At 46.4% G+C, this 26,429-nt stretch overlaps 1 protein-coding gene and 1 long non-coding RNA gene across 10 annotated transcripts in view; one reads left to right on the forward strand and one right to left on the reverse strand.

Moving 5' to 3' along the window:
• Positions 1 to 400: 400 nt before the first annotated feature.
• On the reverse strand, positions 401 to 13,613 carry LOC132383160 (uncharacterized). The gene is made up of 3 exons (XR_009508559.1): positions 13,371 to 13,613; positions 4,696 to 4,835; positions 401 to 1,739 (listed from the first exon to the last, which is right to left on the reverse strand). It is a non-coding gene; the product is annotated as an uncharacterized LOC132383160 (long non-coding RNA).
• A 196-nt stretch (positions 13,614 to 13,809) lies between these two features.
• srp14 (signal recognition particle 14) overlaps positions 13,810 to 26,429 on the forward strand; it is a 49,865-nt gene continuing 37,245 nt past the window's right edge. The window contains exons 1-3 of one of the 9 annotated variants that reach the window (XM_059954221.1): positions 13,827 to 13,931; positions 20,286 to 20,624; positions 25,944 to 26,145. In XM_059954221.1, coding sequence (XP_059810204.1) covers positions 26,044 to 26,145 — 102 coding nt within the window. In that variant the 5' untranslated portion in view covers positions 13,827 to 13,931; positions 20,286 to 20,624; positions 25,944 to 26,043. The other 8 variants (XM_059954212.1, XM_059954202.1, XM_059954224.1 and 5 more) reach the window with 8 other exon arrangements.

A 26,429-nucleotide genomic window follows, 5' to 3' on the forward strand; every position in this document is an offset into this window, starting at 1 on the left:
CGTAGCTGAGAGATGTCAGTAATGATAAAACGGCAATCTCCTCTCTCCGTAGCAGAGCAATCTCACCAGCGATAAAACGGCAGTCTCCTCTCTCCGTAGCTGAGAGATCTCAGTAATGATAAAACGGCAGTCTCCCCTCTCCGTAGCTGAGAGATCTCACCAGTGATAAAACAGCAGTCACCCCTCTCCGTAGCTGAGAGATCTCACCAGCGATAAAACGGCAGTCTCCCCTCTCCGTAGCTGAGAGATCTCAGTAATGATAAAACGGCAGTCTCCCCTCTCCGTAGCTGAGAGATCTCACCAGTGATAAAACGGCAGTCTCCCCTCTCCGTAGCTGAGAGATCTCACCAGTGATAAAACGGCAGTCACCCCTCTCCGTAGCTGAGAGATCTCACCAGCGATAAAACGGCAGTCTCCCCTCTCCGTAGCTGAGAGATCTCACCAGTGATAAAACGGCAGTCTCCCCTCTCCGTAGCTGAGAGATCTCACCAGTGATAAAACGGCAGTCTCCTCTCTCCGTAGCTGAGAGATGTCAGTAATGATAAAACGGCAGTCTCCTCTCTCCGTAGCAGAGCAATCTCACCAGCGATAAAACGGCAGTCCGCCCTCTCCGTAACAGAGCGATCTCACCAGCGATAAAACGGCAGTCTCCTCTCTCCGTAGCTGAGAGATGTCAGTAATGATAAAACGGCAGTCTCCTCTCTCTGTAGCAGAGCAATCTCACCAACGATAAAACGGCAGTCTCCTCTCTCCGTAGCTGAGAGATCTCAGTAATGATAAAACGGCAGTCTCCTCTCTCCGTAGCTGAGAGATCTCAGTAATGATAAAACGGCAGTCTCCCCTCTCCGTAGCTGAGAGATCTCACCAGTGATAAAACGGCAGTTCGCCCTCTCCATAACAGAGCGATCTCACCAGCGATAAAATGGCAGTCTCCTCTCTCCGTAGCTGAGAGATCTCAGTAATGATAAAACGGCAGTCTCCTCTCTCCGTAGCTGAGCGATCTCACCAGTGATAAAACGGCAGTCTCCCCTCTCCGTAGCTGAGAGATCTCACCAGTGATAAAACGGCAGTCTCCTCTCTCCGTAGCTGAGAGATCTCAGTAATGATAAAACGGCAGTCTCCCCTCTCCGTAGCTGAGAGATCTCACCAGTGATAAAACGGCAGTCCGCCCTCTCCGTAACAGAGCGATCTCACCAGCGATAAAACGGCAGTCTCCCCTCTCCGTAGCTGAGAGATCTCACCAGTGATAAAATGGCAGTCCGCCCTCTCCATAACAGAGCGATCTCACCAGCGATAAAACGGCAGTCTCCTCTCTCCGTAGCTGAGAGATCTCAGTAATGATAAAACGGCAGTCTCCCCTCTCCGTAGCTGAGAGATCTCACCAGTGATAAAACGGCAGTCCGCCCTCTCCGTAACAGAGCGATCTCACCAGCGATAAAACGGCAGTTCACCCTCTCACAACTGATGAAAAGGCAGTCTCTCTTCCCTGGCAGCAGAACAATCCTCCAGCGATAAAAAGGCAGGTAGCTGGCACACACCTTCCACGTTCACCTCAATGTTTCAATCTCCCTCTTTGCTTTAATCAGTGAACAATGTAAGTCTTAATTGTCAAAACAAACAATGGCTCGCAGCTTTCTCACAACGAGGTCCCACACACTGCCTCTGCTTCCCGGAATCCTTCCCAAGACCGTAGAGAGTTGAAACACCCAAATGATCTCCAAACTGCAAATCACAGGCTCCTACAGTTCCAGAATCACATTCAAGACAAAAATCAAACATAAAAGACATAAAATAAGTGAAATATATGGTTTCTTGTTCTATCCAGAAGATGTTGACCAAAGGAGCATTGTAATATTCATCAGTAATGGCAAAGCAGTGATTTAAAGCTTACTGCTCTCGGGATTGCACTGTGAGACTAACTGCTCTCTATCATGATGCACCATTGTTTAGTCTGTCTCTTTCTGGAGGTAGCCACATCAAGAATGCTCCCTGACCGTTTCAGTTTTGCTTTTATTGAATAAAGTTCCCTTGCAATCCAATTCCAGGCTATTTTCCAGGCTAGTCTCCTCCCCGATTTACCTCTGAACCCGAGTGAATGCATTCTCCACAACCAAATGCCAGTTAACAGCCAATCCTTTCTGCTCTCAATCCAACCCCAATACCATCAATCAGTCCTCCACTTCCTAACACACCTTCACCCCTCCAAATCCACGCTCCAAAAGTCCGAAGCACAGCGTTTCTGCCAATGGCTGATGACCTTCTGTGCTGGCATTGGGGCAAGATTTTTGGGAGGCACCTTTTGCCTATGGCAGTTATTTGTTACCCCTGAGTTCATTTGAATCCTGCCACTGCACCAGCCTTCTGGAACCACAGGAATCTCTACACATGCAAGTTGCCCACTTTTCCATATACAAGAAATCTGAATTGCTCCATTAAGCTTTAGTCTGGAACTCACTCACAGGTATCCATTACTCTGTATATGAATCATCTGAAACCCTGGGTTAGATCCCAGCCTTCAACACATTACTTGCTATCAATTACATATCCTATTAAAAGGTGTGGCAGTTTAAAGAGACAACTGGCAGCAACATGACTGTTCCAAAGGAACCAGCTGCTCTCTATCTCGACTTGGCAAGATCTCTTCTCCAAAGTACTGGTGATTCATTGCTTTCACCTGTTGCATTGGACACTGTCCAACCGCATCACACTGAAGAGCCTCGTAATGATTTAAAGTAATCTTTTGATTAATAAAATTGCTGAATGTACGGAAAGCTCTGCTGGAGCACGGGGAGGATTGGAAGTGAATGATGGACTGCTTTTCACTTGGAAAGAAATCTCTTTTTATTCTCTATTAATTCATCGGCTGTGGAGCTGAAGAAAGGGCCTTGGCTTTCCTATGGTTATTTGAAACCAGCTTCCCTTAGGATGCTTCTCTCATCAAACTCGAGTAAAGTGGCTGAGCACTCTTGTTGCCTGCAACGTACCACCGAACAACTACTTAGAGGAATTAGATAATCTTTTGCACCCACCTAGAAATTGCATATGCCATGCCAGTAAAGGGGAAATGAGTCAACCTTTTCTTCCTGCAGCATGCTATCAGAGGTGTCACCAAGAGCAGCAATTCCCTTTAAGGTCAACATAAATACATTGAGGAAATATGGCCCAGATCAGACACCAGCTGGAGTACTGTGCTACTTTCTGAGCATCCTACCACAGGAAAGGACTATTTGGCTTGGACTGCATTCAGCAGAACGTACCCAGGTGCTAAATGACTGTTATGAGGATGCGTGTGACAGGATTCTCATGAACCATGGGAAATCATCTCATCTGAGCTTTAAGGTTTCATATCATAACCACTCCCCTCATTTCTTCAGACAAACATTCTCACTCATGAGTCAGCCTTTTCCATTGACTCCTGTTCTGGACCCAGCTCATGTTTCTTTGTTAGCCTTTTTTTTTGCATCAGTCCATCTTTTCCTTTCTGATGTTATCCCTTCTTCCTGACACCTTTTCACCACCTTCTCTTCCCCAGTTCATTCCTCACTTCTGCATTTGCTCAAAACCTGGTACCTCCTGAACCGTTTTCCAAATAACTCTGTTTTCCCCACACAATGGGCACCATCTGACATGTTCTGTGTTTCTAGTACTTAGTGTTTTTATTGCACAATGAAGGTTTCCATTGCCTTAGGTAGAGAAGATTAATACATTTTAAATTGGATCCAGGTCCATACAGAAGGGCTCAGGTTTTATAAATGTAGATTTTATATCCATGTGGCTTTTGCCAGCTGGGCTTATGCTTCTTGCCTTACTTATTCCCCCATCCTTATAGAGCCCCTGCTGCCTAAATTCATCCATCTCCTTCTAAACACCCCTGCCCCCCATTGGACTCATGTTACCTGGGCTCACCCACCCATTGGACTCATGTTACCTGGGCTCACCCCCCCATTGGTGTCCTGTTACCTGGGCTCACCCACCCATTGGACTCATGTTACCTGGGCTCACCCCCCCATTGGTGTCCTGTTACCTGGGCTCACCCACCCATTGGACTCCTGCTACCTGGGCTCACCCACCCTCCCCCAAGCATCCCATCCATAGGAATCTACTATCTGGGTTCATCCACCTCTCCCTGAGCAACCACCCATAGGCTCCTGGTATCTGGGCTCACCTATCCGTCAGAGCACCCCACCCTGAGGAGTTCTTTGAAATGAAGCCCCTTTGGCACCTGAAGGCATTTTCAAAATTGATTCTAATTTGGTTGCTATTGGAGGGATGGGAGACAGGAGTGTGATTAAGATTGGGGCTTCGACAGGGCCAGAGAGCTGACTGAATGGATGAGAGGTATAAACAGATGGGAGGTGCTGATTGACAAGGGTTTGGGAAGTGGGGATGTGATTGGGTTGGGGGAGTTGGGGACTGGGATGTGAACAAACTGGGAAATTAGGAAGGGATATGATTGGGTTAGTGGGGGGGGGGGGGTGTTGTTGCACTCAGGACAAAAGAGATTGTCATCAACAGAAAACACTTGAGAGGACAAATCCTAGAGGTTTTATCACATGACCTGCTACCTTCATCAGCACCCTGCAGATGGCCCTGCTCTCCCACTCATTTGGATGTCCTTCCATAAAGTAGTTTTTAATTCTACAGTGAATTAAAATAGCATTAATTTTTAAAAGCATTTTATTTAAATGTCCTTACAATTGTTTTCTCATTATGGGAATTTGCCTTTAATTTCTGGAGATGCATACATAGCCTGGAAGGTGGAATTCCTGGCATTGAGTGGCTTTGAGTTCACAGTGTCCACTGGCACAATTTCCAGACCCGTAGATTTTTATAATCTAAAAGTAATTTTAAGAAAGAGGAAAAGAATATGGTTATCAAATTGCAGACAATGGGAGAACTTTTTCCTCTTTGTTCCAACTAACCTCGAGGCCTAGTCACAGAGGAAAGCCTTTCCCACCATTGTTTGAGTGAGAAAAACAGGAAATAATAGCTGGCTGCTGAGCACTAAAGGCTACACAACAGACAATCAACGGTAACACCTTCACTCAACAACCAGGCAGGTATTGACATGGACAGATTCCAGAAGTCCATCCTAAAAAGATTGTTTACATAAAGGAGTCTTCCCAGGAAGTTCCATTGCTAGAAGCATTCCTCGAGATCAGAGAAAACAGGATCAAAGCAGCAGAAGCAAAAGTGGGGAGTTAAAGCCCAATCAAATTCAAACGTGTTCTATAAACACCACGATCAATCAATAGAAACAACCTGCAAAGTATGCTTCCATGATATTTAAAATACAGGACGACAGTGGTAACACAGACTACCCCCTGGCAGGAGGGTGATAAGGAGAACCTTTACTTATGCAAAAAGTGGTTACAGTCTGCAGTGCACTATTTAACTGTTGGAAGCAGAATTAATTATAACTTTCAAAAAGAATTGGGTAAATACTTAAAAAGCCTGGAGCACTATGGGAAAAAAACAGGAGGTTGAACTATTTGGATAAAGTAGCCAGAACGGGAAATGGGCTCCTGTCCTGTAGGATTCTCGCTCCTCACTCCACCTAGGTGGGTGGGTCCTTGTTCTTGTCCTGGCACTTATAAGCTCATGCCTGAATCTTGAGGAAGTGGGCAGGGGCTGTTTTACTGTATGTGCTGGGGGGGGGGGCGGGGGCGGGTTCTGAACAGAACTGAGCATTGTGCACTATTCAGTGGACATCCTCAGCTCTGACCTTCTGGTGAAAACAGCTAAAAATAATTGGGCGTGGGCCAATACACCAAGGAAATCCTACAGCGGTATCCCAGGGCTTGGGCTTTAATCTCCAATGACCAAAACTATTTTCCTTTGTGCAAGACATGATTCCAGCCACTGGAGCATTTTCCCTTTGAGGCCTGTTGATTTGTTTCATCGGAGTTCCTGGGTGCAACGATCAGGTAAACTTTGGCTTCAGGTCAAGGACAAGTACTCTCACCTCCTATCAATAAATCAACTCATTGGTTCCTGTTGGGGCCACAGCTATGAAGAAGTCTCGAGCTGAAAACCAGCTAAACTTCATATAGGTATTAGCAAGGCGATTATTGTTGAGTACGTGCCACTTGATAGGACCATCGATGGCACAATTTACTTTGCTTGTGATGGGGCTATAATTAGCCAGATAGGATTTGTCCTGCTTAATTCTGAAGCAATAGTTCACATTGTCAGGTAGATTACATTGGGACAGTTTATCTTGAGACCTAGCTAAACCTGGAGCATGGCTCTTCAATACTGCAGTGGATACGTTGTTCGCCTTCATAGCCTTTGTGGTTTCCAATGCTCTTGTTGTGTCTGTGGTCAAAGTCACTGGAGAAACACTAAAGCTGGTCTTTACTCAGCACAACAAGCAGGCATCGTTCTGGAGACAGTCTCAGTAGAGGCTCACAAGCTGAAAGTATATCAATCACAATTTTTATACCCTTAAGATCAATGGTAATGTAGCAATGTGCTACACACAGCGCTGAGATAACGACACGCAGTCGGTAAGCCATTTCAAGATTAGTTTATTCAAACTTTGCGGCGCTGGCATTTAATCCCTAACTCCAGGCAGAAATGACGTCAGAGGTGCATTACCAAAGTCTCCCCCCGCGCGCTGGCTATTTGTGAGCCGGTTCGCCTGTGCAGAAAGTGGATCGCCACATAACCCCCCCCCCCCCGCCCCAGAACTGGCAATACACCCCCCCAATGTCCACAGTCTGGATCAGCCTCTGTTTGGGAGGTCTGCCTCTGCACCGTGGTGCCTGAACCTTGACCAGCTGCGCCAGGTCCACATGGGCCGGTTTGAGTCGGTCCACCGTGAAAACCTCCTCTTTCCCCCCAATGTCCAGAACGTACGTGGACCCATTGTTGTTGGTCACCTTGAACGACCCCTCGTACGGCTGCTGTATCGGCACCTGGTGTCCGCCCCTTCGTGCAAACACAAACTTACAGTTCTGCAGGTCTTTGGGTACATGGGTCGGGGTCCGTCCGTGCTGTGAAGTCGGTATGGGGGCCAGATTGCCAAGCCTCTCGCGTAGTCTGTCCAGGACTGCTGCGGGCTCTTCCTCTTGCCCCCTTGGGGCTGGTATGAACTCTCCTGGGACGGTCAGGGGTGCGCTGTACACCAACTTGGCCAACAAGGCGTGCAGATCCTCTTTGGGCACTGTGCGAATTCCAAGCAGAACCCAGGGAAGCTCGTCCACCGTTAGGTCCTCTCAGGTGGGCCATGAGAGCCGACTTCAAGTGACGGTGGAAGCGTTCCACCAGTCCGTTCGACTGTGGGTGGTAGGCAGTAGTGTGGTGTAGCTGTGTTCCCAACAGCTGACCACAGGCTGGAGGTGAACTGGGCACCTCTGTCGGAGGTAATGTGGGCCGGTACACCAAAGCGCGCTACCCAGGTTGCAATCAGTGCTCGGGCGCAGGAATCGGCAGATGTGTCGGTGAGCGGGACCGCCTCTGGCCACCTCGTGAACCAGTCCACCATAGTTAGGAGGTACCACGCTCCTCGGGACTCTGGTAGGAGGCCCACGATATCCACATGAATGTGGTTGAACCTCCGGTGGGTGGGTTCGAACTGCTGTGGTGGGGCTTTAGTGTGCCGCTGCACCTTGGCTGTTTGGCACTGCGCACACGTTCTGGCCCATTCACTGACCTGCTTGCGAAGTCCGTGCCACACAAACTTGCTGGAGACCAGCCAGACGGTTGTCCTGATAGATGGGTGCACCAAACCATGTATGGAGTCGAAAACTCGCCGTCTCCAGGCTGCCGGGACGATGGGGCAAGGTTGACCGGTAGCCACGTCGCACAGGAGGGTCCTATCACCTGGGCCTACAAGAAAGTCCTGCAGCTGCAAACCCGAGACTGCGGTCCTGTAGCTGGGCATCTCGTTGTCTGCCTGCTGCGCCTCCGCCAGTGCTGCATAGTCCACCCCCAGGGACAGGGCCTGGACAGCTGGTCTGGAGAGTGCGTCCGCCACAACGTTGTCCTTTCCCGAGACATGCTGGATGTCCGTCGTGTACTCAGAGATGTAGGACAGATGTCGCTGCTGGCGAGCCGACCAGCGATTGGACACCTTCGTGAACACGAAGGTCAGCAGTTTGTAGTCCATGAATGCGGTGAATGGCTGCCTTCTAAGAAGTACCTGAAATGCCAGATTGCCAGATACAGTGCCAACAGCTCCCGGTCGAAAGCACTGTACTTGAGTTCGGGTGGTCGTAGGTGCTTGCTGAAGAACGCCAGGGGTTGCCAGCGCCCCTCGATGAGTTGCTCCAACACCCCACCGACTGCTGTGTCAGATGCGTCCACCGTGAGGGTGGTCGGAATGTCCGTTCTGGGGTGCACCAGCATCGCGGCATCTGCCAAGGCTTCCCTGGCTTTAATGAAAGTGGCTGCGGCCTCCTCGTCCCAAGTAATGTCCTTGCCTTTACCTGACATCAGGGTGTACAAAGGGCGCATGATACGGGCTGCTGAGGGGAGGAAACGGTGGTAGAAGTTCACCATACCAACAAACTCCTGTTGGCCTTTGACCATGTTGGGCCGGGCAAAGTGGTGGATCGCATCTACCTTGGCGGGCAGAGGTGTTGCCCCGTCTTTGGTAATCCTGTGGCCCAGGAAGTCGATGGTATCGAGACTGAACTGGCATTTGGCCGGGTTGATCGTGAGGCCAAAATCACTCAGGCGGGAGTAGAGCTGGCGGAGGTGGGACAGATGCTCCTGACGACTACTGCTGGCTATAAGGATGTCATCCTTATAGATAGATGAACGCAAAGTCCAGGTCGCGTCCCACCACGTCCATTAACCACTGAAACGTCTGTGCGCCATTCTTCAGGCCGAATGGCATTTGGAGGAACGCGAACAGACCGAACGGGGTGATGAGTGCTGTTTTGGGGATGTCTTCAGGGTGCACCGGGATTTGATGGTATCCCCGGACGAGGTCTACTTTGGAAAATATTCTTGCCCCGTGCAGGTTTGCTGCAAAGTCCTGTATGTGCAGCACAGGGTAGCGGTCTGGAGTTGTAGGCTCGTTCAGTCTGCGGTAGTCGCCGCATGGTCTCCAACCCCCAGCTGTTTTGGGCACCATGTGCAGGGGGGAGGCCCACAGGCTGTCGGACCTCCATACAATCCCCAATTCCTCCATCCTCTTGAACTCCTCTGCCAGGTGGAGCTTTTCCGGGGGGAGTCTTCATGCGCGGGCGTGGAGGGGTGGTCCCTGGGTCGGAATGTGGTGCTGTACCCTGTGTCTGGGCATGGCTGCCATGAACTGTGGTCCCAGAATCGATGGAAAGTCTGTCAGGATTCTGGTGAATTCGTTGTCCAACAGCGTGATGGAGTCCAGGTGTGGGGCCGGCAACTTGGCTTCACCCAGGGGGAACGTCTGGAAAGTCTTGGCATGTACCAGTCTTTTCCCTTGCAAGTCGACCAGCCGGCTGTGAACTCGCAAGAAGTCCGCCCCCAGGAGTGGTTGGGCCACCGCGGCCAGTGTGAAGTCCCACGTGAACCGGCTGGCGCCGAACTGCAGCTGCACTGTGCGGGTGCCGTAGGTCCAAATCGTGCTGCTGTTTGCGGCCCTCAGGGTGGGTCCTGGCTTCCTATTGCGGGTGTTGTACCCCATCGGTGGCAAGACGCTGATTTCCACTCCAGTGTCGACCAAGATGCGGCGTCCCAACTGTTTGTCCCAGACATACAAGAGGCTGTCCTGGTGGCCAGCCGCCATAGTCATTAGCAGCAGCTGGCCCTGGCCCTTGTAGGGTGGGTGACAACGGCGGGTTTTTGTGCCCCACCACGTGGTAGAAACACCACTGTTCACTGGCCTCCTCACTCCTGCCTCGGTGTTGTGTGCGCTCCCTTGCCGGGCCTGGTCTGGTCTGCTGTTGAGCACATGGCCTGGTAATCTGACCGACAGACACCACGCTCTCCCTCTTGGCTCTCCACAGCACGTCTGCCCGGGCCGCCACCTTCCGGGGGTCACTGAAATCTGTGTCGGCCAGCAGCAGATGTATGTCCTCGGGCAGTTGCTCTAGGAACGCTTGCTCAAACGTGAAGCAGGGCTTGTGTCCGTCAGCCAGGGCCAGCAACTCGTTCATCAATGCTGATGGTAGTCTGACTCCCAAACCATCCAGGTGAAGCAGGCGGGCACCCCGCTTATGCTGTGAGAGGCCAAAGGTCCCAATGAGCAGCACCTTGAATGCTTCATATTTGCCTTCTTCCGGGGGCGACTGTATGAAATCCGCAACCTGGGCGGCTGTCTCCTGGTCGAGGGCGCTCACCACGTGGTAGTAACGCATTTAATCAGAAGATATCTGCCGAATCTGGAACTGGGCTTCTGCTTGGCTAAACCACAAGCGTGGTCGCAGCGTCCAAAAAGTCGGCAGTTTTAGTGAAACTGCATGAACAGATGAAGAGTCGGTCATCTTTGGTCCAAATCCTGTTTAGACCGTCGGGGTCAGCAATGTAGCGATGTGCTACACACAGCGCTGAAATAACAACACGCAGTCGGTAAATCATTTCAAGACTAGTTTATTCAAACTTTGCGACGCTGGCATTTAATCCCTAGCGGCCGTCCTCTCCGGGCGGAAATGACATCAGAGGTGCATTACCAAAGTCTCCCCCCGCGCACTGGCTATTTGTGAGCCAGTTCGCCTGCACAGAAAGTGGGTCGCCACAGTAACAGCAAGTGATTCTATAGAATTTCAATATTTACAATGATATCATCATTTACTTCAATATTTTGGGTTGACAATGCTTCCTTTGAATTGCATATTTATAGTGGCAGACACCTCTGAATATACAAATACCTTGGCTGGGACACTTCCTTGAACTTACATAATGGTGCAAGTTCCTTAAAACCATAGTTAATTCAAGACAATTAAGACAACCCCATTGTCTTAATGCAAAGCTGATGCATATGCAATCTCTTAGTTTGTGGAAGAAACTGTGCTAATAACTTCAATTTACTGTCTGCAATTTTACAAAAAAATGAAGGCTAATTGCAAGAGTTCTGATCTTTTTTCCATTTGCAATAAGAACTGAAGACTGGTTCTTGTTTGAATTAATAGCTGCTATATTCACATAAGTCCAAAATACTCCCTAACACTCTTGACGGTCATGTGAAGTGAATCTATTTGGCTGAGGAACAGCTGCTATAATGGTGGGGGAGCTCAGGAGAAAGCAGATGTGGATCATTTACTCGACATTTCCAACTGATTGTGGTTTTAAACACTTCGGCCTTGCCGTCAGTCCTTGCGTGTTGGGCCTGTCAGCACTGAGGATAGGTATCATTTGGGAGCTGCCTCCCGTTTAATTATCCACCATCATTCTGGACCTGATGTGCCAGGACTACAAAGCTCTGATCTGATCCATTGGTTATATGATCATTTTACACCATCCATTGCATGTCCTGCAAGGGTGGCACCTCAATGCCAGGTCTGGTGCTCTACCCAGCATGAATTTCTGCATTCTTCACTAAACCAGGGTTTACAGTACAATTGGAGTAAGGTGTCTGCTAGGCCCTGAGGCCCTGTGGTGGTAAACATCCCTGCTCTTAGTTGTGCTCCACGCAGTCCCCTGGATGTCCAGTTTTGAGTTGCCAGATCAGTTCTAAGTCCATCCCAATTAGCACATTTGCAGTGATGGAGGGAATCCTCAAGGTGAAGATGAGACAATGTCACCACAAGGTCATTTCTACCACTGCTGTTCTGGAGAAATATTCACAAGTAGATTGTTAAGAATGAGATCCAGGAAGTTTATGTATTGGTTCATTCACTATCCGCCACAGACCAAATCTAGAATCAGGACTCAGCCACTGATTGTACTACCAAACTAGTGACATTATAATTCCACCATCCTATAGACTTGCCATATCCAATACTGCTTCCAATCAATCAACTGAGATTGATGACAATCAAAAGGAGATTTTAATGCCTGGAGGGTTTGGCCTGATACCACCCGTCAATGCTAGGGATTTCCAGATCCACCTCAAACTATTTATCTCCAGCTGTGCTACTAGCACCTGTACCCAAGGATCATGATGGAGAAATCATTCACATGTTCTGCAAGGTTTGACATTATGAGGACAACAACTGTTGCTTGACTAATTGGGCTACACCAGTGCCCAAATATTTGTGAAGAGTACTTTAGAAGATCAACTGGGCTGGGAGCAACTTTGTTGCATCCAAACTCAGTCCCACTTACAGCAAACCAGGTCCGATCCTGATCTCGGTTGCTGTCCATATGGAGTTTGCATGTTCTCCCTGTGACTGTGTGGGTTTCCTCCCACATCCCAATGATGTGTGGGTTGGTAGATTAATCAGGCACTGTAAAGTTTTCCTTAGGTGAATGGTAGAATCGGGTGAAAGTTGACGAGAAAGGGCAATGCATTGGGACTAGGATAAGATTAGAGTAACAATGGGTGTTTGATAATCAGTGTGGACTTGGTTGGCCAAAGGGCCTCTTTCCAGGTTTCTGTGACTCCATGACTCTATCATTGGGCTGATACTGTTATCTAAAACTCTGTAGCCACCCCTCAGTAATGTCCCAGTATGTCATTTTGACTTTTCAGTGACTCTCTCCAGATTCTAAGAAAGACTTAACATTTATATAGCACCATTCATGAACTCGGAGTACTCTAGATGTTCGTTATTGTCAGCAAATTATGCTTGCAATGGAGTTACTGTTGTACCATTGAAAATACAGGAGCCGGTTTGTCCTACAACAACAAAGTTAGACAATGTTTCTTTAGTAATGTTGACTCAGGGATAAATCTAATTGACACAATGAAGTTTAACTTTGTCTTGGGATCAAAATCAGATGGGGTGTAAAACGGCTTGCTGATGTGCAATAGCTCATTTTGTACTGCTGCGCAAGATGAATTTGATACCCTCAAGTTTTATGCTCTTGTATTTAACAAGGTATACCTGACATTAATGCAGTTTGTCAATAAAGGCAACATCACCATCTAGTGTCAAAAGCTCAAACTGCAGATACATCTTACATGGTAACATACACGGAGGATTGTCAAAGAGGCATACATCATGGAAACAGAGCATCCCCTCTTTATCTCCTGCCCCTTACACAAAATCTGTAGTTTTATCCACCTCCAATAAGGGCAAAAGTTTTTTGCACTCTATTTCTACCAGATAATTTTAATCTACCTCTCGCATGTCACCTCTTAACATCTGTGGGGAAAACTCAGTTCATGAGGGACAAAGGAGAGCACGTGAAGCTCAAAGTGAAATCAACATAGAAGAAGGCCATCCAGCCTACTACAACTGAATTAGAAATAGTCTCAAATATATAATTTCATCAACTTTCCAGATCCTTTTTTAAATGGTCCATTATTTGATCTGCCAATTGCTCCATCAACTCACCTGGAGGTCTGAAGATGTCGGTGAGCTGTAATATTCAGTGTTTCTCTCTGCATATTGCAGATACTGCCTGACCAGCTAAGTAGTTCCCACACTTTAATCTCAGATTTGCAGCACCTGCAGAATTTTGCTTTCAAACTGGACTGCCATTCGTCCATTGAAAATGGCCAAATTCGAATTCAACTGCTGTACGTATAGTGGATGTCCCCACCACTCTGCAGTGCCCTGTGATTGAGGGTAGTACAGTTCTTGTACCAAGCAATGACACTGTCAGTCAGGATGCTCTCGATGCACATTGGAGTACGTTGGAGAGTGAATGATTAGTCCATTGGGTCTGCACTGGGAGTAAAAAATTAATTGGTTAGAAATAATTTAGAGGATAGTGGGTTAATTGGTTAGAAATAAACTGAAGAGTAGTGAGTTAATTAAATAAAGAGAATGTCTTCGATGGAGAGTGGATTCCGAAGCTGTACACGTGGCTAGGGTCATGCGGAGTTGCTTGGAGAACTGGGGCTGGAGCAAAGGACTGAGTCTGCCTTTCAGCGGGGGAAGGTAAAGATGACGGTAAGTTGTGGCGAAGACAAAGGTAGCGAATGGAAGGTGATATTGGATAATAGGCGTTGTACAGAGGAAGGCGATCAGCAGGTTTCTGAGAAAAGGAAAAATAAGTAGCAAATCGAAGATTGTAGTAATGAAGGCAGTAAAGTGGACCTAAATTAAAGAAGAAAGGAAGAATGTAATGTTTTGTTGAGTCTAGAATGTGGACCTATTTCTGATATCAGTCTAATTCGATTAACTAAGGATTTGAAAAAAAAAGCGTTAGGAGATATTCTGGGCACAAAACCTTTAAGAGATGGATCAGTCTTGGTACTTTGTAAAGATAGTAAGCTAATGGGGTTTAAAGCAGTAGGAGGGAGGTAAGTAACATCAAGATATTATATTGAACAACAGTGGCCTTGAGGTGTAATCTCTGGTGTGCCTCTACATGTATCCACGGACCTAGTTTAAAATAACCCAGCTTGGGGAAAAGTCGTGGATGCTAAATGTTTAAAAGGGCTTCATGGTGGAGTAAGAACTTTTAGCTCACTGGTGTTGATTAAATTTGATGGAAAAGAAATTTTGCTGGACAGGGTTAATTTAGATTATATGAGTTACATGTTTCGAGTCCATGTGCCCCTCTGAGATGTTTTCAATGCCAGAAGTTTGCCATGTAGCAGCTGTTTGCAAGGGTAGAAAGTGGTGTGGTAGATGTGGTGGAGAACATGATAATGGCATTTATGGAGAAGGTATTAGGCTAAATAGTGGCAACTACGGAGGAGAACATAGCTCTGCTTGTGCAAGGTGTCCTGTATATAAGAAAGCTGTGGAAGTGCAACATGTTCAGGTGGAAATGGATATATCATGTGCAGAGGCTCTGCAGAAAGCACAGGAGTATCATTTGGACCTATTAATATCCAAAATACAGATAGTTTAAAGATAATGTGTAAAGTGAATAATGGTGTAACAAAGGGTTGATTCTCTGATTGATGATAAACGAAAGTTTGTCACTTTCATGGTAGCTGTGGTAGATTGTACAGCACAAACTAAAAGTAGGACAGAAATAAATAAAATTATATTGAAAATTGTAAAGAAAATTCCAGAGATAAAAGACTTAGCTCTACCAGTTATTAATGATGCTTTACACAGAGGAGTAAATAATGTTCAGACTTCAAAGGATGGTTGTTAATAGTTTCTCTAATCTTACAATGGAATGATAGAAGCCTGTTAGCTAATGGTTAAAAGTTTAAGAAATTTATTAAATATATACCAAATATAGCAGATGATATATGTACAGGAAACCTGTTGAAATCTAGTCTATATTTTAAGATACAAGGTTATGTTCCTAAAAGACGTAATTGGAAAATGGGTAATGGAGTTGCTACCTTTGTCAAAAACAGGATAACACATCGGGTTGTGGAGATTGAAGTTCTTTATGAGGTAATTGTAGTTGGAATGTGGGGAAAGAGTAGTAAAGTACAGATAACAAATTTTGATAACCTTTGTGAAAGGTTAACACCTGGTAGATCAGAAAGCGTGGGTGGAAATGGGAAAAATAAGGTCATGTGGTATGGAGATTTTAATACTGACAGTACTATGTGGGGTTGTAGTGTCACATGTGTGAATGAGGCAATGGTGGAAAACTTTCGGGAAGAAAGGTGTTTGGTGTGCTTGAATGATGGTAGGAGTAAAAGGATAAATCTATTTAACAACACTGTTTCTGCTATAGACCTTATGATGATATCTAAGGATAGTAAGCGTGTATAACTGCAAAGCGTTTAATAATACAACAGTAGGGAATGACCATGTCCCCATTATCTGTACAATGGGAATAGATGTGTATTAGAGGAAAGGTTCTCATATCCCCAGATGGAATTTTAAAAAGACAAATTGGGACGTATTTGATGATTTATGTGAAAGTAGATTTCCTGATCACTTGGTTTTGGATAATATCAAGTTATATAATAATACCTTGTGTTCTGCACTCAACTCAATAGCTAAGGAATCAATTCCCAGATCATTGGGAGATAATAAAAGCAGCGCTGTTCTCTGGTGGATTGATGAAATATAACAGAGCAGTGAAGGAGCAGAATAAAGCTTCTAAGAAAGTTAGGCAGTGTTAGCCCCATTCATCTTTCATACAACGCAAAAGAGCTCAAGCCATAGTTTTAAAAAGTAGTGAGAAAGGCAAAGAAAATTTATTTGAGATCGTACAGTGTTACTACTGGGAAAGAGATCCAGGTAGCTGAAAATTGGGGGAGTGAAAAAATTTGATGCAATACCGGTTTTGTATGTTGGGGAGAAAGTTGCAGTTGCTGACTGTGAAAAAGCAGAATTATTAGCAAAAACACATATCATAGTTCGGCCAATTTCAGTAAAGAAGAGAGGTCTTATAGAGAAATAGTTTTGGTGAGCAGTTTTCAGATTCTAGGAAAAAAGGATGTCCCAGCTCTTGCTTGGATGTTAAATTTACATTGTATAAACTTAAAAGGGCTATTAGTAATGCTAGCCAGTTATTACCTGGGAAGAATTATATTTATTATAATACATTTACATGGCTATTGGATTCAAAACTTATGCTGGCTCTGGCATTTTTTACAATATCATATGGGTTGAAGGGTGACTTCTTTCCTGAAAATCAGTGGTTGTAATCCCTATATTGAAGGATCAATAAGAATCAATCAGATCCTTCCTGTTATAGACCATTTCATTAATTTCACATATATGTAAGATTATGGAATGAATGGTTGTAGCATATAGCATTCACTGATGTCTGTTATAAACCCACGGACTCTCGCAGCTGCCTGGACGATACGTCTTCCCACCCTATTACTTGTGAAAACACCATCACCTTCTCTCAGTTCCTCCATCTCTGCCACATCTGCTGTCAATTTGAGTTTTTTCATTTTAGATCAAAGGAGATGTCCTCCTTCTTCAAAGAAAGGGGCTTCCCTTCCTCCACCATCAACGCGGCCCTCAACCACATCTCTTCCATTTCACACAGGTCTGGTCTTACCCCGTCCTCCCACCACTCTACCATTGATAGGGTTCCTCTTGTCCGCACCTACTACCCCACCAGCCTCTGCGTCCAGCACATAGCTCATAACTCTCTGAAATCTCCACCATCTTCAACGGGATCCCACCACCAAGTACATCTTTCCCTCTTCCCCTCTCTCCTCCACTTTCTGCTTTCCACAGGGATCACTCCTTATGCGACTCCCTTGTCCATTCATCCCTCCCCACTGATCTCCTGTCACTTATCCTTGTAAGTGGAACAAGTGCTACACCTGCCCCAACACTTCCTCCCTCACTACCATTCAGGGCCCTAAACAATCCTTCCAGGTGGGGTGACACTTCATCTGTGAGTATGTTGGGGTCATAGACTGTCTTCGATGCCCCCAGAGTGGCCTCCTGTATACTGGTGAGACCCGACGTAGATTGGGAGACCACTTTGCCGAGAAAAAGTGGAATCTCCCAGTGGCCACCCATTTTAAATCCACTTCCCATTCCTGTTCTGACGTGTCTATCCATGGCCTCCTCTACTGTCGTGAATGAAGCCACATTTAGGTTAGAGGAACAACACCTTATACTGTATTCCATCTGGGTAGCCTCCAACCTGATGGCATGAATTTCAATTTCTTGAACTTCCGGTAATGATCCCCATCCCCTTTTTCATCTCTCACTTTATCTCCTTGCCCTCCCATCACCTCCCTCTCTTGCTCCACTCCTCTTTTCTTTCTTCCATGGCCTTGTCTCTTTCACCTATCAACTTTCCAGCTCTTTACTTCATCCATCCCCCTATCACCTTGTATTTTCCTCTCTCCCTTCCCTCAACCTTTTAAATCTACCTCCCAACTTTGCCAAGGGGTTTCGGTCCGAAACATCGACCGTACTTTTTTCCATAGATGCTGCCTGGCCTGCTGAGTTCCTCCAGCATTTCGTGTGTTTGTATAGCAAGGCTTCCTTATTTTGTGGAAAGTAGTGGGAAATCAGCTGCGTCCCAATCCAGATATTGTAAAGAGAGAATGATCACGGACTTGGTGTTAAGTTGGGAATTGATACTCGTAAGGACCAAGTTAATAAAAAATTAGTGATAGCCATATTTTTTTGATGTAGAGGAAGCATGATATGTTATAGACATAAGGGTTGTTGCTTAAACCTAAAAAGATGGGGTAGGTGATAAAATATTCAATTGGATTCAAAATATTTTATGTAACCTGAAGATACAAGTTAGGGTGGGAACAACATTCTTTAAGGAGTATGAGATAGATAGAAGGTAGAAGATAGAAATCTACAGCACATTACAGGCCCTTCGGCCTACAATGTTTTGCTGATCATGTAACCTACTCTAGAAACTGCCTAGAATTTTCTACTGCATTGCCCTCTAATTTTCTATTCTTCATGTACCTACCTAAGAGTCTCTTAAAAGACCGTGTCTACCATCGCAGCGGGTCATGCATTCCATGCACCCACAATTCTCTGTATGAAAATTTTACCCCATATCCCCTCTGTACCTACTTCCAAGCAGATGCGAGAAGAAGAGGGTGGGAGGAGATAGATGAGCGAAGGAGAATGGGCAGAGGCAGATAGGGGACGGAGAGGGTGGGAGGAGGCAGCTAAGGGAGGGAGAAGGTGGGAAGAGATAGATGTGGGTAGGAAGTGGGTGGGAGTTTAAGAGAATGGGACTTCACGAGGGTGAGTGTAGCTCTTAGTATTCTGATTAATGATATTTTCTTAAATGTTGAGTCAGTCATTTCCAAATCATTATAGGTGCCCTGTGAAAGAAAGGCAGGAAAATAAATTGTATTGTTAGGAAAATGCAGGCAGCTGTTAATGAAGTAGAGCAATTGGGATTTGATAGGGTTTAAATTTTCTGTTGCATAGGCTCGAGTTATTTGTTTCTCTAAAAGGAACATTACACCCACAATTCATCTCAAGTTGAATGGTAAATCTCTTAAACAAAAGTCAGTGGTGATGTTTCTAGGTACATGGATGGACAGAAAGCTAACATGGAAGGTGTCATGAATAAAATTCCAGAGAAGTCTAAATAAAGCCCTTATAGTGCCCAGGTGCTTAGTTGGATGTGATTAGGGTGTGAGTAGAAGGTCACTTAAACAAATGGATTTTGCTTGAATCAGATCTGTCTTTGATTATTCATGCGTTGCTTATGGGTCAGCCTCACCAGTTGTCTTAAAGCCAGAGAACAAAATTACTTTGAAAAGTGCTGGAGGTGTGGGGATGTGTCTATGCTGTTGTTTTACTATTCCTCTCCTGCACGAGATGACTCAGAATGAGACATGGGACTTCCCACGCCCAGCTAACTATTTGTTCTTTCTTCTGAATTCTGTCTCCTTTGATCATTTTCTGGTTCCTTTGAGGTGGCTGCTGTGATGGAAAGAACCACACAGAGACCAGAATTGTGGATATTAATAGGTGTTTAACCAGCTCAGACAGATGCACAATGTTAATACAGCGTGAAAGTGGGTCCTTCGGAACCAAAGTGTCCATGATGACCATGCTCCGTGTTTAAACCACTCCTTGTGTTTGGCCCAAATCTTTCTAAAGCTTTTCTATCCATATACCTGCCTCTATCACTTCCTCTGGTAGCTCGTTCCATGTACCTGCCTCTATCACTTCCTCTGGTACCTCGCTCCATGTACCTGCCTCTATCACTTCCTCTGGTAGCTTGTTCCATGTACCTGTCTCTATCACTTCCTCTGGTACCTCGCTCCATGTACCTGCCTCTATCACTTCCTCTGGTAGCTCATTCCATGTACCTGCCTCTATCACTTCCTCTGGTACCTCGCTCCATGTACCTGTCTCTATCACTTCCTCTGGTACCTCGCTCCATGTACCTGCCTCTATCACTTCCTCTGGTACCTCGCTCCATGTACCTGCCTCTATCACTTCCTCTGGTACCTCGCTCCATGTACCTGCCTCTATCACTTCCTCTGGTACCTCGCTCCATGTACCTGCCTCTATCACTTCCTCTGGTAGCTCGCTCCATGTACCTGCCTCTATCACTTCCTCTGGTAGCTCGCTCCATGTACCTGTTTCTATCTGTGTTTCTTTCTTAAAAATCCCTCAAATCCCTTTGAAAACTTTCCCCTTTTATGTTAAACCTTTGTCCTCTAGCTTTAGACTCAAACTCCCAGCTGATTTAATTGCTTCTTACAGCTAAAAGGATATGTAACGATCAGCCATATTGGCTCGTACGTATCTAGGGGAGACCCCATGCCCTGCCCAACCTTGTCTCATGGTTGCATCGGTTGCTGTGCAATGCGACCTGATACGGCCTCAAACATCAATCATCAGCAAGCACACAATGTACATTTTACAAATTACACTTTATACATCTTACTAGAACCATGTAATTAATAGCGATACAATATATATGAAAGAAAAGAAAGAAAAGGCGCCAAAACGTCAGAGTTCAGTCACTTCGTGCACAACCATTGGAGCTCAACTATCGAAGTCTTCGGTCCACTATTCGATCTTCTCTGACCTCCTCAATCCGCCGCCTGGGACCAACCTCAGTGGTCATACCTCCTCTTATTCCTCTGATTCTGCTTGGTGGCCGCCGCCTCAGCCAACTCGTACGCCCTTTTCAACTCTCGGACACATACTTCAGATATGGCTTCGAAGGTAATTCACCCAGCTCAGTCGCAAAACACAAGTCAATGGGCAACCTCGCTTCCTGCCTGAACATCAGATAATAGGGTGAGTACCCTGTAGCGTCATTGCGAGTACAATTGTAACAGTGAAACAAATGCCCAACATGCCGACTCCACTTACTTTTCTGTCCAATCTCCAGTGTCCCGAGCACATCCAACAAGGTCTGGTTAAACCTCTCGGGCTGAGGTTCACCCTGTGGGTGATAGGGTGTGGTCCTGGATTTCTCAACCCCAAGCATACCCAGTAATTCATGGATAAGCCAGCTCTCGAAGTCCTGTTCCTGATCACTATGGATCTGCCTGGGAAGGCCATAATGAACAAAGTACTTCTCCCATAACACCTTTGCCACGGTAGTCGCTTTCTGGTCTTTAGTGGGAAACGCCTGGACATATCAAGTGTAGTGATCCGTGATGACTAAGACATTGCTGTTGCTGGTGTCTGGCTCGATAGACAGGAAATCCACACACCAGATCCAGGGGTCCCGCACTCTGCAAGTGCGACAGTGGAGCGACCGGCGCAGGCAGGGTCTTCCTCCGGATGCAACGACTGCACTTCTTACAATATTCTTCAACCTCCCCCCTCATCTGGGGCCAGTAAAACCGGTCCTTGAGTAACCCATAGGTCTTTTCCACCCCCAAGTGCCCCAAATCATCTTGCAGTGCCTGGAGCACAGTCTTCTGCTACTCCTCAGGCATGACCAGCTGCCAACGCCGGGGGTGGTCCGGAGGCGCCGTTAGCCGGTACAAGACTTGGTTCTTCAACTTTAACCGAGGCCACTCCTTCAATAACAGAGGCATGGACCGGTGTTTCTCCTTCTCTGCCCACGCCACATCCCCCTTCTCCACTGCCCTCCACACAGTGCCAATGCCCGGGTCATTTCGCTGAGCAGTTACCACTTCCCCCGGACTTAGTTCCGGCAACTGTTTAGTCTTCAGTGCAGTCAGGTCACAGTAAACTGGGGGCAGGGTATCATCAAAATCCCCCAAATGTGTCCACTGCTCTCTCCGGCCTCCCCCTTCCCTCGGCCTTCACGATAATAGCAAATTGACACATGGTTCTCACTCCAGGGGCAGGAATGCTCTCCCACTCCTCGTCTGTCTCCGGTTCCCCATGCTCCCGCCATGACAAAGCATCGGCATCGACATTCCTGCTTCCCGGCCAGTACTTCAGGCTGAAATCATATATCGACAAAGCTGCCAACCTCCGATGACCTGTGGCATCCAGTTTCACCGAAGTCAGGATACAAGTGATAGGATTGTTATCTGTTCTCATCTCAAACTTGGCCCCGTATAGATAGTTGCTCAACTTGTCCACCACCGCCCATTTCAGCACCAGGAACTCCAACTTGTGAGTGGGATAGTTTCTCTCAGATGGCAACAAGCTTCGGCTGACAAATGCTACCGGTCTCATTGCGTTGCCCTGTTCCTGGTACAGAACAGCCCCTAGACCCTCTCGGCTGGCATCCGTGTGCAGCACATATGGCTTTTGGGGATCGGCAAAAGCCAACATCGGGGTCTGGGTCAGCGCCCTTTTCAAAGATCGGAATGCCTCTTCACATCGATCATCCCATCTCAAGCCAAAACGCTACACTGGGTTCCAGTATCCTCCTGTGTCTTGCCCCCTGTCCCCCTTCCTTTTCTTCCCCACAGGTGGATAGCCACACAGTAGATGGTTCAACGGGTGACTCATTTTAGCATATCCTTTCACAAATTGCCAGTAATACCCACAGAACTCCAAAATGAGCATAGGGTGTTCATCTTCTGGGGTCTCGGCCAGGTGGTCACTATGTCTATCTTAGCCAGATCAGTAGCCACTCCTTCTCGCAAAATTATGTGGCCAACATAGCCGACTGACGGCTTACAGAACTGGCATTTGTCCAGGGAAAGTTTCAACCCTTCCTCTTTCAGCCAGCTTCACACCTTCAGCAGCCGCTCCTCATGTTCCTCCAAAGTAGATCCAAACACTATCAGATCGTCCAGATACACCAGCTCCTGAGAAGATCCTCAGCTTTGGTCGTGGCCTCTCAGTCCCTCTCACCAGGGAGGTAAGGGCGACTGCTAGCTCGGAGGTCTTACTTCTAGCTGAGGGATGGGGCCTGGCCAAGCCGTCCCACTTTGACCCCCCTCCTACTGGTTACTGGCACCTCCCCTGGGGTCTCATCTAGCTCCTCCTCTGGTGTCCCCTCACTTCCGTCCTCCAGGAGGGTGTGGAGGCCCCACAGCCCCGCCTCCCCCGGGACGCTGACCGTCGCTGGCAGTTCCAACGACATGACGTCAGCACTCGTACGAACCAACACCCAACCAGACTCCACCTCTTTACTGCACCTTCTAGCTACCAGTTCTACCTGCCCCATAACTTTGACCAAACTCAACCCCCACATTAACGCATCTTCCGAAATGCGGAAATCCACCCCTCTTAATACGCACACAAGATTCACCGGTACGTCCTCTAACTCACCCCAGTTTACAATCTTATCTCGATCCATCTCTGCACTACTTAACATAGCGCTTTACACAGCTTATCGAAAATTCAATCCTGGATGAGCCCCCACAATGTTACGCTCAGTTATCTTGGCTCGTACGCATCTAGGGGAGACTCCGTCCCTGCCCACATTCTTGTTATCAGTAATTATAACCCAAACAAGCTGTGAGAGAAAGCACTCTCTCATCAGTTACCATAACAAGCATGCTTACTTTTAACATAACAAAGAAGCCATTTTGATTAACATCCACAGTAACATAAAGAAGAAACCCCTTACAGGTAGAATCTCTTCTCCTTACAGAGTTTATTGGCAGCTGGCAGACCAACATGAGGTGCATTCCTGCCTCCCACTGAATTGGAGCATAGACCAATGAGACAGGAAGTAAACTCAAATAATATCAAAAAGTCTAATGCTTTTCAGAAAGTCAAATATGCGCTTATATACGTTATGGAAGCAGTGATATCCTGACGAACTTTCTATGTTAAACTGTGTCTGTCCCAAAGATCTCAATTTAGATCAAAAAAAGGTGCTTCCTTTGCACCTCATAGGAACTGCATTGAAACTCTATTTTGAATGCAGTTGCTGAAGGCAGACGGCGCAGCAGCATAGTAGTTAGCACGAGGCTTTACAGTAACAGCAACGTGGGTTCAATTCCTGCCACTGCCCGTAAGGAGTTTGTACATTCTCCCTGTGACCGCCTGGGTTTCCACCCACAGTCCAAAGACCTAACTGCTGGTAGGTTAATTGACCATTGTAAATTGTACTCTGATCAGGCTAGGGTTAAATCGGGGGATTGCTGGGCAGTGTAGCTCGAAGGGCTGGAAGGGCCTATTCTGCGTTGCATCTCAATTATAAAAAATAAATACTGCACTATTTCTTGCACTCCCTACAAATGCCCGTATCATGCAGATTAGTTCTGAACAAGGAGTTATTGAACCTAGTATTGCAAATACGTAAACGTGTAAGTATAACTTCTTTCCTTCCTTTATACCCATCTTGCAGTTTAGTTCCCACCATCCTCTGAATATTATATAAATGGCATGCTTGTTTTTCCTTATACTAACTTTGTTACCACAGTGACTGAATAGACTTCTTATTTATGGCTGTCAACTGCCTTTTATGCAAAGGCACCACCACATTTATAGCCTTAATTTTAAGTGATCGTTTGGCTAGAATATCTGCCACCTTCTTTCCTTCAACCCCATCATGGGCATGGACCCAGAAGAAGTGTATACACAAGCCTAGGCCCTGCAACATCAGCAGCTGTTGGCCAATCACAAGAAGAATGCCTGGTCTACAATTTGAAATTCCTCTTTTAATAGATGTCAAAATCAGGAACGAATCAGAAGTACATGATCAGGGCATACTTCTTCCATCCATTCCAAGGCTAAAATGTTAGCAACCATCTCAGACGTGAAAACTGATATCTGATAATCTTTTCTTGCACAGTCACCTGAAACTTTGGACATAAACAGAAACACCTGAACAGCCTATCACTGGATCTTTTGAACCATCTGTGTAGATTTGTAGGAATCCATAATATCTGCCTTGCTGAACTTCTTGTGCCACTGATATACAATCACTCATCTTGATCTTTTCCTGAAGGACTAAATCAACCACAGGTAAGGGAAAAAGAAACATGGAGGAGCCTCAGAAAGGGGTTAACTGGGATCATGTTCCATATCAAACAACCCAAAGTTTTGTGCCCATTCCTTTCCCATCCATCCAGAACTGAAGAGCCTATGAAGGCAGTGCTTCCAACATTCTACTAACGTTGGCAATATTGGATGACTTACTTTGCGTCTTCTCACATTAACCCAATAAACTATCATTGCTAAAAGTAACCTGTGTAGATGTAAAGGTACTTCACCCGGTTCTACCAGTAATGCTGAAATTGGGGATGATTTAGTAACATCACAACATAATCTCAATACTTGAGCTTGAACTTTATTCAAGGGCTTTAAATCCACTGGTGAGGTTGACTCACAAGCAACACATCCATCATCAAAGTCAGATCTGCTGGTAGAATCTCTCTTAAGTGGCAGAAATGTTATACTTTTTCCCATTACAAAGATGACAGATGACTAAATGTCTTCTCTTGTCTATTCGTTTCCCCCCTGCCCCCCATCCCTTCCTACCAATCTCCATCCCGGCACTTATCCTTGCAAGTGGAACAAGTGCTACACCTGCCCTTACACTTCCTCCCTCACCACCATTCAGGGTCCCGAACAGTCCTTCCAGGTGAGGCGACACTTCACCTGTGAGTCAGCTGGTGTGATATACTGTGTCCGGTGCTCCTGGTGTGGCCTTCTATATATTGGTGAGATCCAACACAGACTGGGAGACCATTTCGCTGAACACCTACGCTCTGTCTGCCAGGGAAAGCAGGACCTCTCAATGGCCACACATTTTAATCCCATGTCCCATTCCCATTCTGATATGTCTATCCATGGCCTCCTCTATTGTCAAGATGAAGCCACACTCAGGTTGGAGGAACAACACCTTATATTCCGTCTGGGTAGCTTCCAACCTGATGGCATGAACATTGACTTCTCTAACTTTTCGTTAATGCCCCCCTCCCCTTCTTACCCCATTCCTTATTTATTTATTTACTTATTTATTCTTCCCCCTCTTTTTTCTCCTTTTGCCCCTCTCACAATCACTCCTTGCCTGTTCTCCATCTCCCTCTGGTGCTCCCCTCCCCCTTTCTTTCTCCTGAGGCCTCCCATCCCATGATCCTCTCCCTTCTCCAGCTCTGTGTCCCTTTTGCCAATCACCTCTCCAGCTCTTAGCTTCATCCCACCCCCTCCTGTCTTCTCCTATCATTTCGGATTTCTCCCTCCCCCTCTCACTTTCATACCTCTTACTATTTTTTCTTTCAGTTAGGCCTGACGGAATGCCTCGGCCTGAAACGTCGACTGTACTTCTCCAAATAGATGCTGCCTGGCCTGCTGCGTTCCACCAGCATTCCGTGTGTGTTAGATGACTAAATACCACTGTTTGGCTTGCTTCAATATTATGGTTGTGGATAAATTATTTATAGAGTTATATATTCACAGTGGAAGTGTATTCCAACTGAACAAGGTGAGCTGTAATTCAAACCTCCGGTTGGCAGAAAGGAATTTGCATGGATGGTTTAAAAGTTCCAGACACTAAATCTATACTTATTTGATCACAGTGTTGGCCAGGCTGACACTCTGTGTATAGAAATGATTTACTGTAATCACATTTGATGTGCTAACTGGCAAAATAGTCATTGTGAAACCTTGTTCCCTGTCACATTGATGCAAAGTATCTTGGAGCCCAGTTTGATGTAGGGCAATTAACATAATTGTTAACACCGTCCATGCATTTGGTAATTGCACGTG

Source organism: Hypanus sabinus, chromosome 2 (assembly GCF_030144855.1).
Source record: "Hypanus sabinus isolate sHypSab1 chromosome 2, sHypSab1.hap1, whole genome shotgun sequence".
NCBI classification, from domain to species: Eukaryota; Metazoa; Chordata; class Chondrichthyes; order Myliobatiformes; family Dasyatidae; genus Hypanus; species Hypanus sabinus.